At 43.8% G+C, this 19,482-nt stretch overlaps 1 protein-coding gene across 3 annotated transcripts in view; it reads right to left on the bottom strand.

Moving 5' to 3' along the window:
- CGNL1 (cingulin like 1) overlaps window positions 1-19,482 on the bottom strand; it is a 176,272-nt gene that overhangs the window by 79,887 nt on the left and 76,903 nt on the right. For all 3 annotated transcript variants that reach the window (XM_055435541.2, XM_088839648.1, XM_055435540.2), the window contains exon 8: window positions 11,319-11,531. In XM_055435541.2, coding sequence (XP_055291516.2) covers window positions 11,319-11,531 — 213 coding nt within the window. The remainder of the gene's footprint in view (window positions 1-11,318; window positions 11,532-19,482) is intronic.

Here is a 19,482-nt window from a genome sequence, read left to right as displayed (position 1 = left end):
GCTTGAAGCCAGTCAGCGGCCATGGAAAAGGAGATCAGAGGATGGAAGTGATGCCATGGTCACAGAAGCCACAGGCCTGGGCAGCAGATGGAAAGTAAGGACCAAAGCTGAGACAGAGGCTCCCAAGGACAAAAAGTAAACATACATCACTAAACTCGGGGCTTCCTCTAGGCCTGCCTAAGCGAGGCACAGATCAGCACTTCCATTTCACTGTTCATTGGACACACTGAGACAATGTAAAAGGTCTTATATGCTCTTTTTAAAAGTTTTCCTCTCATCGCATCCCCCTCCTTGTCCCCACATGCACTCACCATCACTGTGTGTCCCTCCTGAGATAGTCCATAGGTACACAAGTATATATGCACATGGCTTCATTTTTGGTTTGTTTTTGATACTAAAAATAGTATCCGTTTACAACAGAGGAAAGAAATATCAGGAAGGACTAGGAGTCTCTTATAAAGTCAATAAAAGCAAAGCCAGATTGAGAATCCTGACCTTTCCTTAAACGATATGACTGTTGTGCACAGGTTAGTGCACATTCTGATTCAAGCATACGGAGGATAGTTACTGAGCACTCTGCAAAGCACTGATGGACGGTCCCTCCTTCAAAATGGGAAGAATGACACATCACCTAACTGGTATAGTCCAGCAAAACAAGGACAAGACCAGGATGTGACAGGATGCTACAGATCTGCTGGAGTCAGTGGCTATAAAGAAATACAACATGAAAGAGATGGCTTTGTCAAAATGTTGTATCAGTTAGCTATTGCTGCATAACAAATTACCCCAAAACTCACTGACCTAAAATAAAAGAAAACATTTATTATCTCACAGACCTTCTGAAAGTAAAGAATCTAGAAGTGCTTTGTTTGGTAGTTCTGGCTCAGGGTCCCTAAGGAGACTGGCCCAAGATACTGGCCAAGGCTGTAGTCATCTGAAGGCTTGAGCAGGTCTTAAGGATCCACTTCTAAGATGGTGCACTCAAATGGCTACTGACAGGAGGCTTCAGTCCTTCATCACATGAGACTTTCCACAGGCTGCTTGAGGGCCCTCACAACATGGCAGCTGGCTTTCCCCAGAGCAAGGGATTCAAGAGGAAGCCAGAGTGTCTTTTACGATCTAGCCTTGGAAGTCAGACTCCACCATTCCCTACTGGTCACATACAGCAGTCCTATTCAACACGGGAAGAGTCACAGGAAGCATACATCACGGTGGCGGGTGCACAGGATCTCAGAGGCTGGCTACCAGAAATGCCCTATCTACCCTGATTTACTTTGACACTGTAGATATTTGGGTCCACACTGCTTCTTATCTAATGGATTTAGAGCTTATGACATGCTCCATTTTCTGCTTAGAGTGATCACATAATAGTGCCAAGTTTTTCCACCAAGTGGAAATCTACTTAATGATCTTGGCAAGTCTTTAGAAAAATAAGCATTAAGCAGAATTTAGAAGGTCAGAAAGAGAAGATCAGAAAAAGTGTAACACAGACTGAGTAGGATTTCTGATGACAAAATTAAGGCAGTTTTCCTTTGAGATTTTAAAGATGCAACTATTTGCAATATTATACTGACAGCCATCATCTCTGCTATTTAAACTAGATCCTCTGCTTACAGTGCCCAGTTCTGTGGCTTCACCACATCTGCAACTGGAAATGCACCTGGCTACTGGCCCTCAGAGAGTGGCCACTGTTTCTGCCTTGCCCACACTTTTGGACTCTGGGTGGTGTCCATGAATGATTCTCAGAACATGGAGATAGAAAAGTACCTTACTAAGTTATTCTATTAACACTTCTATAAATGTCTAAAGGTATTTCTAGCACCATGACATTATAACAGCCTTGTTAGAAAACAAAACTTTCCTTCTACAAACCTCACCACCAACATACCAAACCAAACTTCTCCCATCATCTGTGGTCCTATTCACCGTCATCTACTTGCTCAGGGACAAAGTTTATAAATTCAGGAAATGGACAGCTGGCAAAGAACAAAATATCACAAACAAAATGGGCCTCTCCATTTCCCATTTCCCTTCCCCTTCTGCGTGCCCTTCAGCAGAGAGAGATGCTGGTGATAACTACATTAAAAACGGAAATGGAGGGACTTCCCCGGTGGTCCAGTTGCTAAGACTCCAAGCTCCAAATGCAGGGGGCCCATGTTTGATCCCTGGTCAGGGAACTAGATCACACATGCTGTAACTAAGACCCAGCACAGATAAATATATAAATAAATACTTTTAAAAAAGGAAATGGATTGCTAAAGAGACCCCAGAGAACTGATGCCTCCATATAAAGTGGCAGCATGAATACATACCTTACTTGTCAAGACCAGAGCTGACTCTTCACCACCGAAAGAATCTGCTCACATCACATATACACACACGCCTATTTAAAAGTCCTCCACAACCTAGAACCTATTATACAGAGTGAAGTGAGTCAGAGAAAGATAAATATTGTATTCTAACGCACATATACGGAATATAGAAAAATGGTTCTGAAAAAATTATTTACAGGGCAGCAATGGAGAAGCAGACATAGAGAATAGACTTATGGACACAGGGAGAGGGGAGGAGAGGGTGAGATGTATAGAAAGAGTAACATGGAAACTTACATCACCATATGTAAAATAGACAGTCAATGGGAATTTGCTGTATGGCTCAGGAAGCTCAAACAGGGGCTCTGAATCAACCCAGAGAGGTGGGATGGGGAGGGAGATGGGAGGGAGGTTCAAAAGGGAGGGGATATATGTACAGCTATGTCTGATTCATGTTGAGGTTTGACAGAAAACAACAAAATTCTGTAAAGCAATTATCCTTCAATAAAAAAATAAATTTGAAAAAGTAAAAGTTCTCCATGACTTCCATTGCTCTTCAGGCAAAGAAGAAAATCCTTCAGACGCACACAGGCTGCATAAGCGGTCCGTACTCTACTCTCCACTTCCTCTCACTCCAGACTTCCGGCTGTCCTTCACAGCCCAGCCTCACTGGCCTTCTTTCAATACCTTGAATAGACCATACTCCCACCTACCACCAAGTCCTTTGCACATGCCATTTCCTCTGCCTGGAATACCCTATGAGGATTTTTTGGGAAAAAAAAAAAAAGTGAAAGTTTTAGTAGCTCAGTCAGTCATGTCTAACTCTTTGGGACACCATGAACTGTAGCCCACTAGACTTCTTTGTCCATGGAATTCTCCAGGCAAGAATACTGGAGTAGGTAACCATTCCTTTCTCCAGGGGATCTTCCCAACCCAAGCATCAAACCTGAGTCTCCTACACTGCTGGCAGATTCTCTACTGTGGGAGGCACCAGGGAAACCTAGTTAGTTTCTATTCATCCTTCAGATTCCATCCTCATTTTGCTCAAGGAAGCTTCTGCTCCCTCCCTCCATCCCTCCATTTCAAAGCGCTTATCACAATACACATATTTACACTTGTGTCTATCACTCCCACTCTGTCCATTTTATCGCCACAACCCAGCACCTTACCTGGCAGAAATGAAATGCTCGATGAATATTTGCCTAATTAACTATGGATGACTATGGATGACCTTCTTATTGATAGAGAGTCCAAAACTGTATCAACAATCCATTCCCAATGGTGAGGACATGATGCTGACTATTGGTCATCAAATCTTCTGAGTTATTTATGCCTTGCCCTCTAGTCACTCTTCATCCAAATGGGAAACAGGCAAGCAAGGCCAGAATGAGGCTTTTTACTTCTTTTTCCTGATTAAGTTTCCACACTTGCTTTTCACACCACACGTGAATTCACTGTGATTTTCTGGGTCATCCGAGTGCACGGGGTGACCTGAAAGTCCTGCTTCCACCTCCTCTTTCCCAGGAGCTACAGGAATACATCCAAAGCAGGGATGCAGGGAATGTGGGTTCAATCCCTGGTCAGGGACCTAAAATACCACACACTACAAAGTGTAGGCAAAAAAAAAATTTTTTTAATTAACAATAAAAGAAGTTGGGCACATAGCCAGCAGGTTCAAGATGGGCTACTGCCAGAAACTCTCAGAGAGTTCCTGGGAAAGGAAGTTTCATTCTCACGTCTAATTCTTAAGTGTTTCGTACAGAAAAGACTAGGAGGGTGTCAAGTTGCGAAATGATGTGCTGGTTCTCTCCTGATGGCTGCCATTGAAAATATTAAGCCTTTCCTGATCTCCTACCGGCGCGGGCCTCGACCACAGCACCTGTAACTTCATCATCCTCTTATATGCACATTCTCTCCCCACAAGACTGTATAAGATCTTTGAAGCTAGAAACCACGGTTGGCCTGACTTGTGTTCTCAGTGACTGGCAGTGGTAAAACACATGCAAATATTTGATGGGAAATGAATGGGCATGTCGGGGACTCTGACTCTGTCTTCTACACCCACAGCAAGTGACTTTGGCAGCTCAGGTCAAACACCAGGAGTGAAGTGCCAGGATGTCCTTATTGCTCACCAAGTCTCATAAGAGGCTTACCAGGACCCATGTGCAGAGCCACAGGGAGGTGACATGTCTGGGGCTTTGATGGAAGTTTCAAAGCAAACATCCTAGGACACCATACCAAGCCTCCTGTTTAGCTACTTTTTAATCAGGACAGAATGCAGAAGAGTGATATAATAATTATTAAGAGCCAGTTCAGGGGAGGGGGAAACTAGAGAGAGGAAAAAAAGGAAATGGAGGAGAACTTTTTTAACCTTGAATCTTTCCCGTTTTATTTTTGTTGATGGAGGGTTCTGATTCACTCTAGGCCCATTAGAAAAGAGACATTTTCCTTTCCCTGTGCACTGATTACAAACCTGCTGCATCCCCCAACATCTCTGCATCTTTGCATCCCCTACTCTCAATAGCTCTCTTTCAGAGTAAGTTGATTATGTGATGTTAAAGAGCTGAGGAAATACGGATTTCTACAGTTTCCCTCGCTAACCTGACTCCCCCTTGGAGAAGACAGAAATGAGATTTTACACTGAATTAGCCTTCTCTTAAGGGAGGCAATTCCATTGATCCTGAGATTAGCACTGGTATTACCATCTGACCCTCTACTGATCTCACGCTTTGAAAAGAAACTGTTCACAGATTGGTAAGAAAGAGGGAAGGAAAAATCTAGATGTGCTATGGGGAAGAAGCACATATTCGTTTTTATAAGTTTGAGTGACATTTCCAAATCATTGAGTGAAACATAAACATAAGGCCATAATCGAAGGGCAGTTTTGAAGGGGAGGTAGTTTCAACATTACTGAATTTGAATAAAATTTCTCTAAGGGTTAAAGAATATAAAATGTGGACATAACGTTAGAAAGAAAATATACTATAAAGAGCAGAACACTATAAAAGCACGCAGGCTCAACACATAAATATGTAATATACAACACTGTAAAGCAGCTACTCTCTGATTTTAAAAAACAAATAATTTTAATTGATAATTCACATATTCCCTGATTTCATTCTGATGGTCCTACAGAAGGAATTTAGGTGCAACTGTATTACCTTTCTAATTTTTTTTTTTTAATAGGAAGATTTGGGGGATTATAATACTATGCAATTCTTTCAAAATGTTCAGAAGCATTTAGTTTTAACCTGCAGGAGTACGTAAGCTTTTAGTTTACCATTTTTCCTCAACAACAACAAAAATGGATGTAATACAAAAACAGGCTGCTTTTAGAAATTTCTCAAATGTATCATTAATTAAGCCAAACACAATGCTCTTCCCCTTGCTGTTCTATTTCCAGACTTGGCTGCTTGTCCTCAAGTCCCGCATCTACATCCTCCTTTTTCTCCTCCACTCCTACGCCCATCTTCTCTGTCCAGTCACAGCCCCCAAGCAGAGTCCCCCTCACTCGTAGACTCCTCATCATCCTGCCCACAACAGGGCTGCCCTGCCTCTCACTACCCACCTTCCCCCAAAGGCCCCACTGGAAACTTCCTGTTCCCTGAAAGGCCTCCTTCCAAGCACCCAGGACCTGGCTTGGTCTCTCCTTCCTCCCTCACCTGTCATCAGGCCCACTGTGGGGTCTCTCCTGTCAGCCCTGACCTGAGGCTCATTCCTCCTCATGCCTTACTTCTCATTCTTCCAACTGCTAACCTCTCCCACTTCTTGGTCACACCTCTATAGAACCACGCCCCCATCAGATCCCTAATAAAAAACAAAGTGCTCCCTCACCACTTCAAATCTACTCATCTGGGACTTCCCTGGTGGCTCAGTGATAAAGAATCTGCCTGCCAATGCAGGGGACATGGGTTCGATCCCTGGTCCGGGAAGATTTCTCATGCTGCAGAGCCACTAAGCCGACACACCCTAGAGTCTATGCTCTACAACAAGAGACGCCATCGCAGTGAGAAGACTGCACACGGCAGTGAAGAGTAGCCCCCTCTCTCTACAACCAAAGAAAGCCTATGCAGCCATGAAGATCCAGCACAGCCAAAACAAAAAAAAGAAAAGAAAACCTACTCATCTGTCATGGCATAAGGGTATTCAAGCAGTCCTCACAATTTCAATCCACCTCATCTTTTCTATTTTAAATTTTTGTGTTGTTCTTTTTAAAAAAAATTACTACAAAAGAATCCAACATTTTATTATAAAAAATTTCAAACATTAGCAAAGCAGAGAAAAGTGAAAGCGAAAGTAGCTCAGTCGTGTGACTCTACACAGTCCATGGAATTCTCCAGGCCAGAATACTGGAGTAGGTAGCCTTGCCCTTCTCCAGGGGATCTTCCCAACCCAGGGATTGAACCCAAGTAGAGAGAATAGTATAATTAACTGAGTCATCACCAAATTTTAACACTTATCACATAGCTAATCCTGCTTCAACCATACCCCTATTCATTTTCTTCCCCCAGTGAAGTATTTTAAAGCAAATTCCATAAAACAACACAGAAACAGACTTACAAATACAGAGAACAAGCTATTGGTTATCAGGGGGAGAGGCAAGGGGATATTAAGAGGTACAGACTACTATGTATAAAATAAGTAAGCTATAAGGATACATTGTACAGCACAGGGAATACATCCTGTATTTATAGTCATTTTAAATGGCATAAATCTATAAAAATATTGAATCACTATGTTGTACACTTCAAACTAATAGCATATATCAACTATACTTCAACTAAAAAAATAAAACAAAAACAAAGCAAATTCCAAATAGCCTTCTATTTCACCCATAAATAATATTCAGTTCAGTTCAGTCGCTCAGTCGTGTCTGACTCTTCGCGACCCCATGAATCACAGCATGCCAGGCCTCCCTGTCCATCACCAACTCCCGGAGTTCACTCAAACTCATGTCCACAGAGTCGGTGATGCCATCCAGCCATCTCATTCTCTGTCGTCCCCTTCTCCTCCCGCCCCCAACCTTTCCTAGCATCAGAGTCTTTTCCAGTGAGTCAACTCGTCGCATGAGGTGGCCAAAGTATTGCAGTCTCAGCTTTAGCATCAGTCCTTCCAATGAACACCCAGGATTGATCTCCTTTAGAATGGACTGGTTGGATCTCCTTGCAGTACAAGGGACTCTCAAGAGTCTTCTCCAGCACCAGAGTTCAAAAGCAGCAATTCTTCGGTGTTCAGCTTTCTTCACAGTCCAACTCTCACATCCATACATGACCACGGGAAAAACCATAGCCTTGACTAGACGGACCTTTGTTGGCAAAGTAATGTCTCCGCTTTTTAATACACTATCTAGGTTGGTCATAACTTTCCTTCCAAGGAGTAAGCGTCTTTTAATTTCATGGCCGCAATCAGCATCCACAGTGATTTTAGGTTGGCCAAAAATTTCGTTTGGAGATTTCTGTAAACTGTCACAGATAAACCAGAACAAACTTGGTGGCCAACCCAATACTTTAGTTTCTTTAAAAGATAAAGACTTTGAAAAACAGTAACACTGTTTCACCCCTAAAAATTCTGTTTATATTATTTCTTACTATCAGTAAATACAGAGATAGTGTTTAAATGCTCCCAATGATTTCTTTTTTATTTTATTTTTTTTTGGTTTTTTATAATTGGTTTGCTTGAAATGAGAGCCAAACACAGTTCATGCTTTGGATCAGGGTCTCTGACTCTTAAAACTCTCTTTTTGTGTCTAACCACTTAATTTCAAGGATTCTCTTGCAGTTCAGATGTTAGGAATCTGCCTGCAGTGCAAGAGACCCGGGTTCAATTCCTGGGTTGGTAAGATCCCCTGGAGTGACAACCCACTCCAGTATTCCTGCCTGGAAAATCCCATGGTCAGAGGAGCCTGATGGGTTACAGTCCATGGGATCGCAAAGAGTTGGACATAACTAAACACCAAACACTTTCACTCCACTTCACCTTAACTTCTCTTGCTCCACAAGGCTCCAGCCCAGACACACATCTCGCGTTCCGACCTAACAAGGTGTTCCCTATGCTGTACTCAGTTCCCCAGTGTCCTCAGCCTCCATGCAAGATGCTAACAGCTGTGGAGAGTCTTCATTTCACTCCCAGATGACACACACTGACTGTCCCTTTCTGCATGTGGATCCCAGCCACTGCCACAAACTCAAAGAGGACATTTCCTTTTCAAAACTGGAACGAGTGCAAAAGAGTATAAAGAACACAACATTAAAAAAAGAAGCATGTTATGAAACAACATTTAAAAGTCCTCAACAGTTCTTTTAAAGACTGAATGACAGAATCCTCTAACAACGTGAAGACCCCCTCCTTCTGTGGGGAGGGAACTGAAGCAGCTTACCTAATGCCCCCAACCACTCTGCTGTACAAGGACATCCCGCATCCCCCAACAAGCCCCCAGCACCAGGGAGCTCATGAATTCTCCTCTGTTGAGCAATCAATCTGTTCTTAAGAAGGTGTGGCTCTATGGGTCTACGAAAACCACTTTTACAGAGTATCTATTTGGAATACCTGTAAAACATTCTTAATATAATGCGAGGGTTTTCACCAAATGTTCTAGCAATTTAAAACTTTTAGTGCTCAAGCTCCGGCAAGGATGAAGTATTTGCTATCTGACAATGATAAAATAGCACTTTAGGAATTTTTGGCCATGGGGCAGTGGCAAAAATTTAAAAACTGATGCCAGGAGGTTGGGCTGCCTCCTAAGGCTTACCAAGGAAATAAACTTTCTAAAACAATGCAGTTCCTTAACAAAATGTCAGCTTTTAATCACAGTAGTGGATGAGCCGCCCCTCAAGACAGGGAAAGTCTAAAGGCTGGTGTATAAATTTAAGAAACACTTTACAAAATTAAAAAATTATATTGAATTCTCTCTCTTCCAAGTAGTTAATATAACACTACTAAAATTCTATTTTATAGTACCCACATATACATAATATAACAAAAAGGCAGCATCTGTCCATTACAGTGCTAATTTTTTTTTCCATTAAATATGATCCTGCCACATTTGTTCAGCAAACACCTTCAGAAGCACAAGCTAATGAGGTGTAAAAACACAATCACAATCCTCTTTAAGAAACCGCAGGGAAATGCAAAAGCAAGGCAGAGAAATTCACAGAGAAACAGCGGTTTCCTAAAAGATCTCCCACATCATCACTGGAGAAAATTTAACTGGAACCACACACTAGGGACTGAAAAGTCCAGTTATGAGAGGAACTGATACTCCACTTTCACGCATCAGACACTGTGCGAGGGGCACAGACAAGAGGACAAAAGGCACACACTGTCAACCTGCAGATGGCCTGTATTTGGTCTGTGTGATCCTTTTTTGTCTAATGTGAAGCAATGCTTAAAAGTCAGGAGCCTGAATCTTTCCAGATTATCTCATTCCCATACAACAGAGACACTTCCTCACCTACCATCATTCCCTTCCCTGCTTATAACATGTGACAGCAAAGGACCTAGAAGCTTCCAGTAAAGTCTCCTGCATCCTGTGTGCTGGAAGTTTAATTTTCCTTAGAGTCAAAACACTGCAAACCTGCCAAATATCATCCTCAACTACCCTTCAATGAATAAACCATGTTAACTCAAGCTTTGATGTAAGGTCTGAAGATAATAAAGACGTGAAGGGTCCAAAGGAAAATTATTTTACTCAGCAGCCTGTTGGCATGTTCCCCAAGAAGCAGCAGCACATACAGGCCAAGAGCAGGGACACCAGGCTGCTGCACAGAAAGAAAATGAGATGGAAAAAACAGATATGTCCCTGCAAAGCACTGAAAAGTAAATCAGTTCCACTCTTCTCCCTCAAACGAAACCAAATCTCAAAAAGTTAAGATAGGCAAATGAACAAGAGGCTTTTTTCTTAAACTACCTCAGTTATAATAAATGCAAACCGACTATTTTTCCCAAACGTTTTACTGTTATACAAACAAATCCATTTTTCACTTCTTGTCATCTGCAATTACTGTGCTGTAACCGAAGATCAGTGAATCACTTTGGAGTGTAGGGGAGAGAGGACTGACCAGCTCTGAGCTGTTACTGTAATCACCACAGAATAAACAATATCAAGAGTTCTTTCTTCACCATCTTTAACCTATACATGGCAGAGAACATAAAAAATTTACACTGTGTAATGCCCCTCTTTCCCTAAAGATGGCATGACATTTCAAAACATTTTCCCCTTCATTTCCCCCTTTTCTTAATCAGCCAATTCAAAGACCCACACCAAAGACCTCAAAATAATTTAGAATCCATTTGTAGGAGCCAAGAATTCAATTAAGAGAAAAATTATCTTGCAAAGGTTTGGGCAATTCAGCTCATTAACCCTCTTGTAACTGTGCTGAGAAAAGAACTTGAATCGTCGAACAGAAGGCTTCACAAGTCAGAAAGAACAGAGTCGGGGCGGGGTGGGGGAAGGATGCCAGAAACATCCTGTCTGTAATCCTGCCCCATCAGCAAGGGCACCAATGCCCTAGGAATCCTGCAAGGGTTCACTTCTGGGCCTCTAAATCTCACCATGTGCCAGAGATTTTAAATAGTGTCCTTAAATTTTTTATGTTTATGGACATGGTCAACAGCATAACTGCTGAGTTTACTGTTTGTGAACAAGGTCCGGATCAACAGGACTTCCCTGGTGGCTCAGATGGTAAAGAATCTGCCTGCAGTGCAGGAGAATCCAGGTTCAATCCCTGGGTCAGGAAGATCCCCTGGAGAAGGGAATGGCTACCCACGCCAGTATTCTTGCCTGGAGAATCCCATGGACAGAGGAGCCTGGTGGGCTTCAGTCCATGGAGCTGCAGAGAGTCAGACACAACTGAGTGACTAACACTTTCACTTTTCACTTTCTGGATCCATGATGGGATGAAACTTTTCACTCTGTCATGAAAAGGAAGGCAAACAACGGACACAGGTTTGGGCGAGGTGGTCCTGGGCCTCCTCTGTGCCTTGCCTGCCCCCTCTGACCAGACCCACCTTAGTGGCCTCCTCCACACTCTCCCGCAGGGCCAGCAGCTCAGCATCATACTGCTCCTTCAGCTTGTCCATCTCCCGGTCGTGGCTGGAAACCTCTTCCTTCAGGGCTCCCTTCAGCGCAGTGAGTTCACGCTCCCGCTTCCTCAAGAGGTCTTCCTGCTCCTCTTTGGCAATGAGCAGATGCTGAAGGTCCTGCTTTGCCTGAAGGAGCTCCTGCAGAGAGAACACACAAGCGGGGAGGTGAGGATGCAAGCATTCTGTTGCGCGGCCCGGCGCCTCCACCTCGGCCCCACACTCACGGTCACAGCCTCACAGACCTCCCTGTTCTCTCCCCCCGCGTGCTACATACTGGCCTAGCCCCCACCCTCTCTTTCTTTTCCTCTTCTCACAAGCCACCATACCCCTTGCGTCCACTATCTTAGCTTTCCTGAGATTTAATTTGAGGGAGAAAAGGGAAACTGGTTTCATTCTCGATGCCCTGAGGTGCCGGGTCTGTGTTTTCCATCTCACTTCACTTCAGTGCAATGGTCTGCAGTCCCTGCTAGTGGCCTTCATGAGCTATTGCTTCGTTGGCGGGGCCGGAGGGGCAGATGCTGACTCTTACTTCACCCCCGGAACCCTGCACCCACAGCCCAAGACCTCAGGATGCCTCTGCTCCATTCTGAGCAGGGATAATAAACACACATTCTCCACCTTCCCTGCCTCACAACCTCACTGCTCATGAGCAAAGTCACCAAACTGGGGCAGCAAGTTCCACTACCAGCGGCATCCCCTCAACACAATTATGTCCTGCCTAAGCTGGGCATTCCTCTCAGGTCACCATTCCTTGTCAGACCTGCTCAGCAACCCTCAAGCTCAGGCTCCCCCACTCCACAGACGTCCCTACTGTGCACTCAGCCAGGACTTGGGCTTGACCATCTAGCTCCTCTGCATGCCAGGCCTCCTCCCCGCCCCAAGACACTTCACAGCCAGCCACTTCCTCCTCACCAGCCTGCTCCAAGTCTTTACAGATCAGTTGTCTTTTTCTTTTTTCCTGTCATTTTATTCCTTTCTGTTTCCTTGAATCTATGTCCTTTTCCTCAGGGGACAAGAATCCTCTCAGTCAAGGGCAAAAACAAACAAAATACACATACAAAAAACCAAGCTTTCCACCAAACTTTTGAAAGTGTAATTTCTATTCACTGTGTGTACTTTTTGATCACCTTAATCTGTTGCAAATGGCTTTTGCTCCTACTCTACTACCACTGTTCCCTCCAAGGTTGGCCTCTTCATCTCGACATCCAAAGGCCTTTGCTCAGTCTTCACTTTTCTTTACTCTCCTTTGATCCTCTTTGGGGCTTCCCAGCTGGCTCAGTGGTAAAGAACCCGCCTGCCAATGCAGGAGCCGCAGGTTCAACCCCTGGATTGGGAAGATCCCCTGGAGGAGGAAATGGTAACCCACTCCTGTATTCTTGCAGGAAAATCCCATGGACAGAGGAAACTGGAGGGCCACAGTCCATGGGGCCACAAAGAATCAGACATGACTGAGCAACTGAGCACACACACAAGCTTTGATCTTCTGCATCCATACCCAGTGTTCAAAGATACTCATTCCATGCTCCTGTTTTCTTCCCTTGGGCCACTTTTTCCGTGACAATCTTTTCTGGCTTTTCCCTCCCTCTTCCTAAAAAGCTAAGATGATCCCCAAGAATGTGACTTCACATTCTTCACTCTTTTTTGGCAAGTTCACCTAGTTTGTTTTGCTTTCCAACTATTAATTCTACATAAATAACTCCCAAACCTTTACCTCCAACTCTTATCTGAGTTCAGACCTGCAAGACTCGGCCACCTGGATGTCCCTCAGGCACCTAAGATTCAGGAGGCTTACGTTTCTCAGTGAATTCCTCAAGTCCCTCCCTCTCCTCTTCCTTTGTTCATTACTCTCGGGGACAACAGCACCTGCTCAGGAGCTCACAGGCTCGGGAGCTTGGCAACAACCTTGATCCCTCTCGTCCTTGTCCCTCATGACTAAATAGTTCTGTAACATCTTAGATCCTTTTCCTCCCCTCTCCAGGGTTAGGCTCTCCTCACCTCTGGCCCAGGTGGTTTGCACGAGCTACCCAACAGCTCCCCCACCTCGTTTCTCACCTGCAGTCTATGCCATCACCCACAAGGTATCTTCTGTCAGGGGCATCCTTCACCCTTCTTGGTCCCAACTGTCTCTGTCTTTCAGAAAACCTCTCAAGACTCAGATACTGTATGACCTACTCCAAGAAGTCTTCCTTGAATCCTCTTCCTGAATACCCAATCTCACTTTAGCTGTGCTTCTCACTGTTCAGTTCAGTTCAGTCGCTCAGTCGTGTCCGACTCTCCACGACCCCATGAATCACAGCACGCCAGGCCTCCCTGTCCATCACCAACTCCCGGAGTACACTCAAACTCATGTCCACAGAGTCGATGATGCCATCCAGCCATCTCATTCTCGGTCGTCCCCTTCTCCTCCCGCCCCCAACCTTTCCTAGCATCAGAGTCTTTTCCAGTGAGTCAACTCGTCGCATGAGGTGGCCAAAGTATTGCAGTTTCAGCTTCAGCATCCGTCCCTCCAATGAACACCCAGGATCGATCTCCCTTAGAATGGACTGGTTGGATCTCCTTGCGGTACAAGGGACTCTCAAGAGTCTTCTCCAACACCACAGTTCAAAAGCATCAATTTTTCAGCGATCAGCCTTCTTCACAGTCCAACTCTCACATCCATACATGACCACGGGAAAAACCATAGCCTTGACTAGACGGACCTTGGTTGGCAAAGTAATGTCTCTGCTTTTTAATATATTATCAAGGTTGGTCATAACTTTCCTTCCAAGGAGTAAGCGTCTTTTAATTTCATGGCTGCAATCAGCATCCGCAGTGATTTTGGAGCCCCAAAAAATAAAGTCTGACACTGTTTCCACTGTTTTTCCATTTCCCATGAAGTGATGGGACCAGATGCCATGATCTTTGTTTTCTGAATGTTGAGCTTCAAGCCAACCTTTTCACTCTCCTCTTTCACTTTCTTCAAGAGGCTTTTGAGTTCCTCTTCACTTTCTGCCATAAGGGTAGTGTCATCTGCTTTTACCTTGCAGTCCTTGTATCTAGATTCTATTTGCTTATCTCTCTCAGCTGGTAAAGAATCCGCCTGCAAGTCAGGAGACCCCAGTTTGATTCCTGGGTGAGGAAGATCCACTGGAGAAGGGATGGGCTACCCACTCCAGTATTCTTGGGCTTCCCTGGTGGTTCAGCTGGTAAAGAATCCGCCCACAATTCAGGAGACCCCAGTTTGATTCCTGGGTCAGGAAGATCCCCTGGAGAAGGGAAAGGCTACTCACTCCAGTATTCTGGCCTGGAGAAGTCCATGGACTGTATAGTCCGTGGGGTTGCAGAGAGTCAGATACGATTGAGCAACTTTCACTCACAAGATTACCAACTTCTTGAAAAGAAAACAGATCTGATTTATATTTTTGATGTGTGGATCAGTGATAGCTGGGAGCAGGCCTGTTCTGAGCATATATTAACATGGGCAGTACAGCAAGAGTCAGAGATGTCAGAATTCTAACTCATCCATTCTTTCACTGGTAGTTCATGAGTAAATACACATCCTGTCCTCTCAGAGCTCCTGTAGAACTGGAGGAAGGGCTGTCACCTGAGAACTGAGGTCTCAAGAGAGAAAACTATTTTGCCTTCAAGATGTGGGTCACTGATGAAGGGGTGACACTATTTGTATCAATTTAAGAATAACTGACAATGGAATTTCCTTCCTTTGCTCTAGGGCAGGGGTCTCCAACCCTCAGGTCACAGAGCAATGCTGGTCTGTGGCCTGTTAGGAAGCAGGCTGCACAGCAGGAGGAGGTGAGCAACGAGAAAAGCTTCATTTGTATTTACAGCTGCTCCCCATCACTCACATTATGACCTCAGCATCGCCTCCTGTCAGATCAGCAGTGGCATTAGATTCTCATAGGAACACGAACCCTACTGTGAACTGTGCATGTGAGGGATCTAGGCTTGCACTCCCTATGAGAATCTAATGCCTGGTGACCTGAGCTGAAGCTGAAGCAGTGATTCTAGCACTGGGGAGCACCTGCAAATACACATTATTAGCAGGGAAGTTTGACTGCACAGAGACCATAATAAATCTATTGCTTGCAGACCCATATCAAAACTCCCAGATGGGACCATCTAGTTGCAGGAAAACGAGCTCAGGGCTCCCATTGATACTGCCTTATGGTGAGTTGTATAATTATTATAAATTATATCAAAGTAACAACAATAGAAATAAAGTGCACAATAAAGGTAATGCACTTGAATCAACCCCCCCACCCTGCCCTGGTCTGTAGAAAAACGGTCTTCCACAAAACCAGTTGTGAAAAAGGTTGGGGACCATTGCTCTAGGGCATGTACACACATTAAATCAGGGGAAAGTGAAAGTTGCTCAGTCCTGTCCGACTCTTTGCAACCCCAAGGAATTCTCCACGCCAGAATACTGGGGTGGGTATCCAATTCCTTCTCCAGCGGATCTTCTCAAGCTTGAAAATGAACCAGGGTCTCCTGCATTTCAGGCAGATTCTTTACCAGCTGAGCTACCAGGGAAGCCCCATTAAACCAGGGGAGCCTCTGCAATTCCAAGGTGGAGCTGCACTGCACAGACTTAGTTCCTCAAGAAGCTAGCTAGCAGGCATTAATAAGCTCAAAAGAAACTTCCAGAGAATCATCCAGGTAACAAGAGCAACTCTGACTCTTTCAAAGCACCAAACACAAAACACATAAGCAAATTTTATGAAAATATACCCCATTCTGCTATTTATCAAAGGAGATGCCCTGTGGCTTCCACTGTCCAGTTCAGGGCTATTAGAAACACCACCCCCACACCACTGTTGCTATTGGCAACCCCTCTAGGTCTTCCTGGAGCCTCCTGCCAGCTTCTTCACAGCAGCCCTTGTGAGCCTACTCCTGTTTCCTGCTCTTACTCTCACACATTTCTCAATTGTTTTGACGATAACGCAGTTCCTCTTTCCACACTTATCTTTTTCAGGATATATCTGTGTTTCATGTTGCCTTTTGTGTACTGCCACCAACGCATGTCAAGAAACCAAGTTTTTATGGTCCATTCTACACCAACATGCTGTTATCTGTGACTGGGGCTGCTGCTGAAATGGACTCTGCTGTACAAATCCAATCAGATTACACCTCACCGTATCACTGAGTAGCACTTGAAGCTTTCCAGGGTAGAGACCAAAAGGCACAGGGAGATTTCAAAAACTTCATCACCTCTGAGGCTTTATTGTCAATTATATCAAGCCAAAGAAGTGACAGAAAACATATTGCTGCTTTCTAGTCACTCAGTCGTGTCTGATTCTTTGCGACCCCAAGGACTGTAGCCTGCCAGCCTCCTCTGTCCGTGGGATTTCCCAGGCCAAGAATACTGGAGTGGGTTGCCATTCCCTTCTCTGGGGAATCTTCCAGACCCAGGGATCAAACCTGTGTCTCCTGCATTGGCAGGCAGATTCTTTACCACTGAGCCACCAAGGATGCAAGAGTAAAACATATAAACCTCAAAATATATCCAAACATCCGCCAGAGATGCACATGCCAGTGTGCAGACTCCCATCAAAGAAAACAAAGGAAAACTCTGGGCACACAGAATCAGCACCTTCAAAACCTATACACGTCGAGGCTAGCTTCACATGAAGCCACAAGAGATAAAGACCTAGTATGGATGTATATTCGGGGGTGGGTGGGGAGGAGTAGGAGGGTTAGGCTAAAAAGACTGACTATTTGGTACTTACTACATAATAAGAATTATGCTAAGCACTTCTAAAAATCATAGGAGATGAATACTATTGTTCTCGTTAATTAAAAAAAAAAAAACTGGAGTTCTGAGATGCTATTAATAACATGCCTAAGATCACCCAGCTATAAGTGATAGAACCAAGATGGGACCCAGATTGAATAACAGTGCTGGTTCTCTTCACCATACAGCTTCTGCAGGCCTGACAACAAAACTACACGCTCAAAAAGAGGCTGAGGAGCAAGCAGTGTGGCTGTGCTCTGTCTCTTAGAAGCAAATGAAAAGGGTACTGGAGCCAGTTGGAAGTGCCTAGAAGGAGGTCTACCTATTTAAACTGAAGCAAAGAAACTTGCCCAGAACCTGAAAAGACAAGGAAAGTTTAGAAGAAAAGGAAGCATGCACTGGGAGCTAGCTGTTAACAGCAGCCAGAGGCTGTCCTGATAGTAGGGCCAAAGAAAGAACAGACCAGAACATCCAGAGCAGACACTCACAAGTCCACAAAACATCTTCACACACCACCTACCCATAGGTATTCCATGTCAACAGGAGAAAAAAAACTGATCTAGACCCTTTGCACAAAAGCTTTCACAGAAGCCCTTGCTCACTGAAAAGTAAAGGTCATATCGCAAAACTACAGCTGACAATCCAAAAATCAAACAAAAAAGAAAGAAAAGAAATGGGAATTCCATGACAGTCCAGGGGTTAGGACTCCTTGCAGGAAGCACGGGTTTGATCCCTGGTCAGGAAACTAAGATCTCACAGGCTATATGGTGTGCCCTCCACTCAAAAAAACGTACAGCTGACAAAGAATTATGTCATTTTTCCACAGAAAGATGGCCTAGAAATTGTAACAGAGCTGATGAGAATCATCATTTTCTTCACTGTGTATAATATTCAGTAACATCACTTCAAAATAAGCATATACTTATTTTAGAGATGTTATTTCTAAGCACCAGTCTACCCCTAAACCAAAATGATTTCATAACCATAATATTTTACTGATACCTAAGTACTTGCATCTTGGTAAATGTCAGGGAAAAAACACCATAGGATTCTGCTGGCCCATCTGTCAACACTATAGGCTCCCATCAGAGATGATCTTCAGTAATTAGAGAATCCCATTGTCATGAAGCTTAGAGAGAGGTCTCATTTTTACCCATCACTACCAAAACAAAGGAAAACATACTCAGGGTCAAAGAAATGACTGACTACTTCAGCTATAATTATTTTTGTATCTTAAACTAAAAAAGAAATTCAGAACCATCAGTTGGTTACTTAAGAATGACAAAGTCATTCTGTTCTTTGTCAATTATTAATATCTGGCTTATCCTAAGAGAATAGGTATTTTCTACTATGTCTTCCTTTCTTCTTTCTTTCCTTTAATCTTTTTTTTTTTTAAATAATGATTCTATCCTCTTTTCATACTGACTCCATATAGAGGCCCAACGTCATTTAACAGAATGCACAGTATTAAAAGATGTTTCCTGAAAAATCTTGTGCATTATGCAGGCCTCAAAAAATACAGGGCCTTCAAGCTTTTCCAAGCATTCAAAAGCAGAAGTGTTTAATGTTTGCTGAGTTTAAGAGTCCGTTCTAAGCAAGTCCAATGGAAAAGTTGGCTACAACTATAATTTGTTATCAGATTCCCCCTGGCCACTTTTTATTAAGATATGAAGAATAAACTGAAAGTGATGAGGAGATGGGGTCTATTTAATTTGTGATATAAAAACCATAGATCATTTTTTAAATGTCTTTGGCATGTCAAAGGAAACTGATAAAAACAGTAAGGACAATTTTCCAGAGGGAGAGAAACCCACTTTGGCACAGAGATACTCACTGTGTCCTAACCTATCTTGCAGAAAGGCAACAGTAGAAGATATAGCTCCCATTATAAGAAAGAAGCAAATAACCAGAAAGCCAGCAACAACAGGAACATTTTTAAGAAAAGATGTGCTGTTTCCCTTTCCTGAGATTTTCATTATTAGCCTCCACACATCACCAAAACTGAAGCTCATATCACACTTGCTGTGTACCATGTGTAACCATGTGTTAGTCACTCAGTTGTATGCAACTCTTTGTGACCCCATGGACTGCAGTCCGCCAGGCTCCTCTGTCCATGGGATTTCCCAGGCCAGAATACTGGAGTGGGTTGCCATTCCTTCCTCCAGTGGACAATTTGTCAGAACTGTTTACTTTAACCCTTCCATCTTAGGTGGCCTTACATGGCATGGCTCATAGCTTCACTGAGTTATTCAAGCCCCTTCGCCATGACAAGGCTGTGATCCATTAAGGGGATATGATAATAGCATTGTGGTTATAAGAAAATTAACTATTTAAATGCATGCTGAAAAGCTTAGGGGTGCA

This window comes from Moschus berezovskii, chromosome 9 (genome assembly GCF_049115385.1).
Source record: "Moschus berezovskii isolate FMDL1 chromosome 9, NW_MosBer_1.0, whole genome shotgun sequence".
Classification (NCBI taxonomy): domain Eukaryota; kingdom Metazoa; phylum Chordata; class Mammalia; order Artiodactyla; family Moschidae; genus Moschus; species Moschus berezovskii.
The sequence above is the reverse complement of the archived record's forward strand: the minus strand, read 5'-3'. Positions and strand labels throughout refer to the sequence as shown.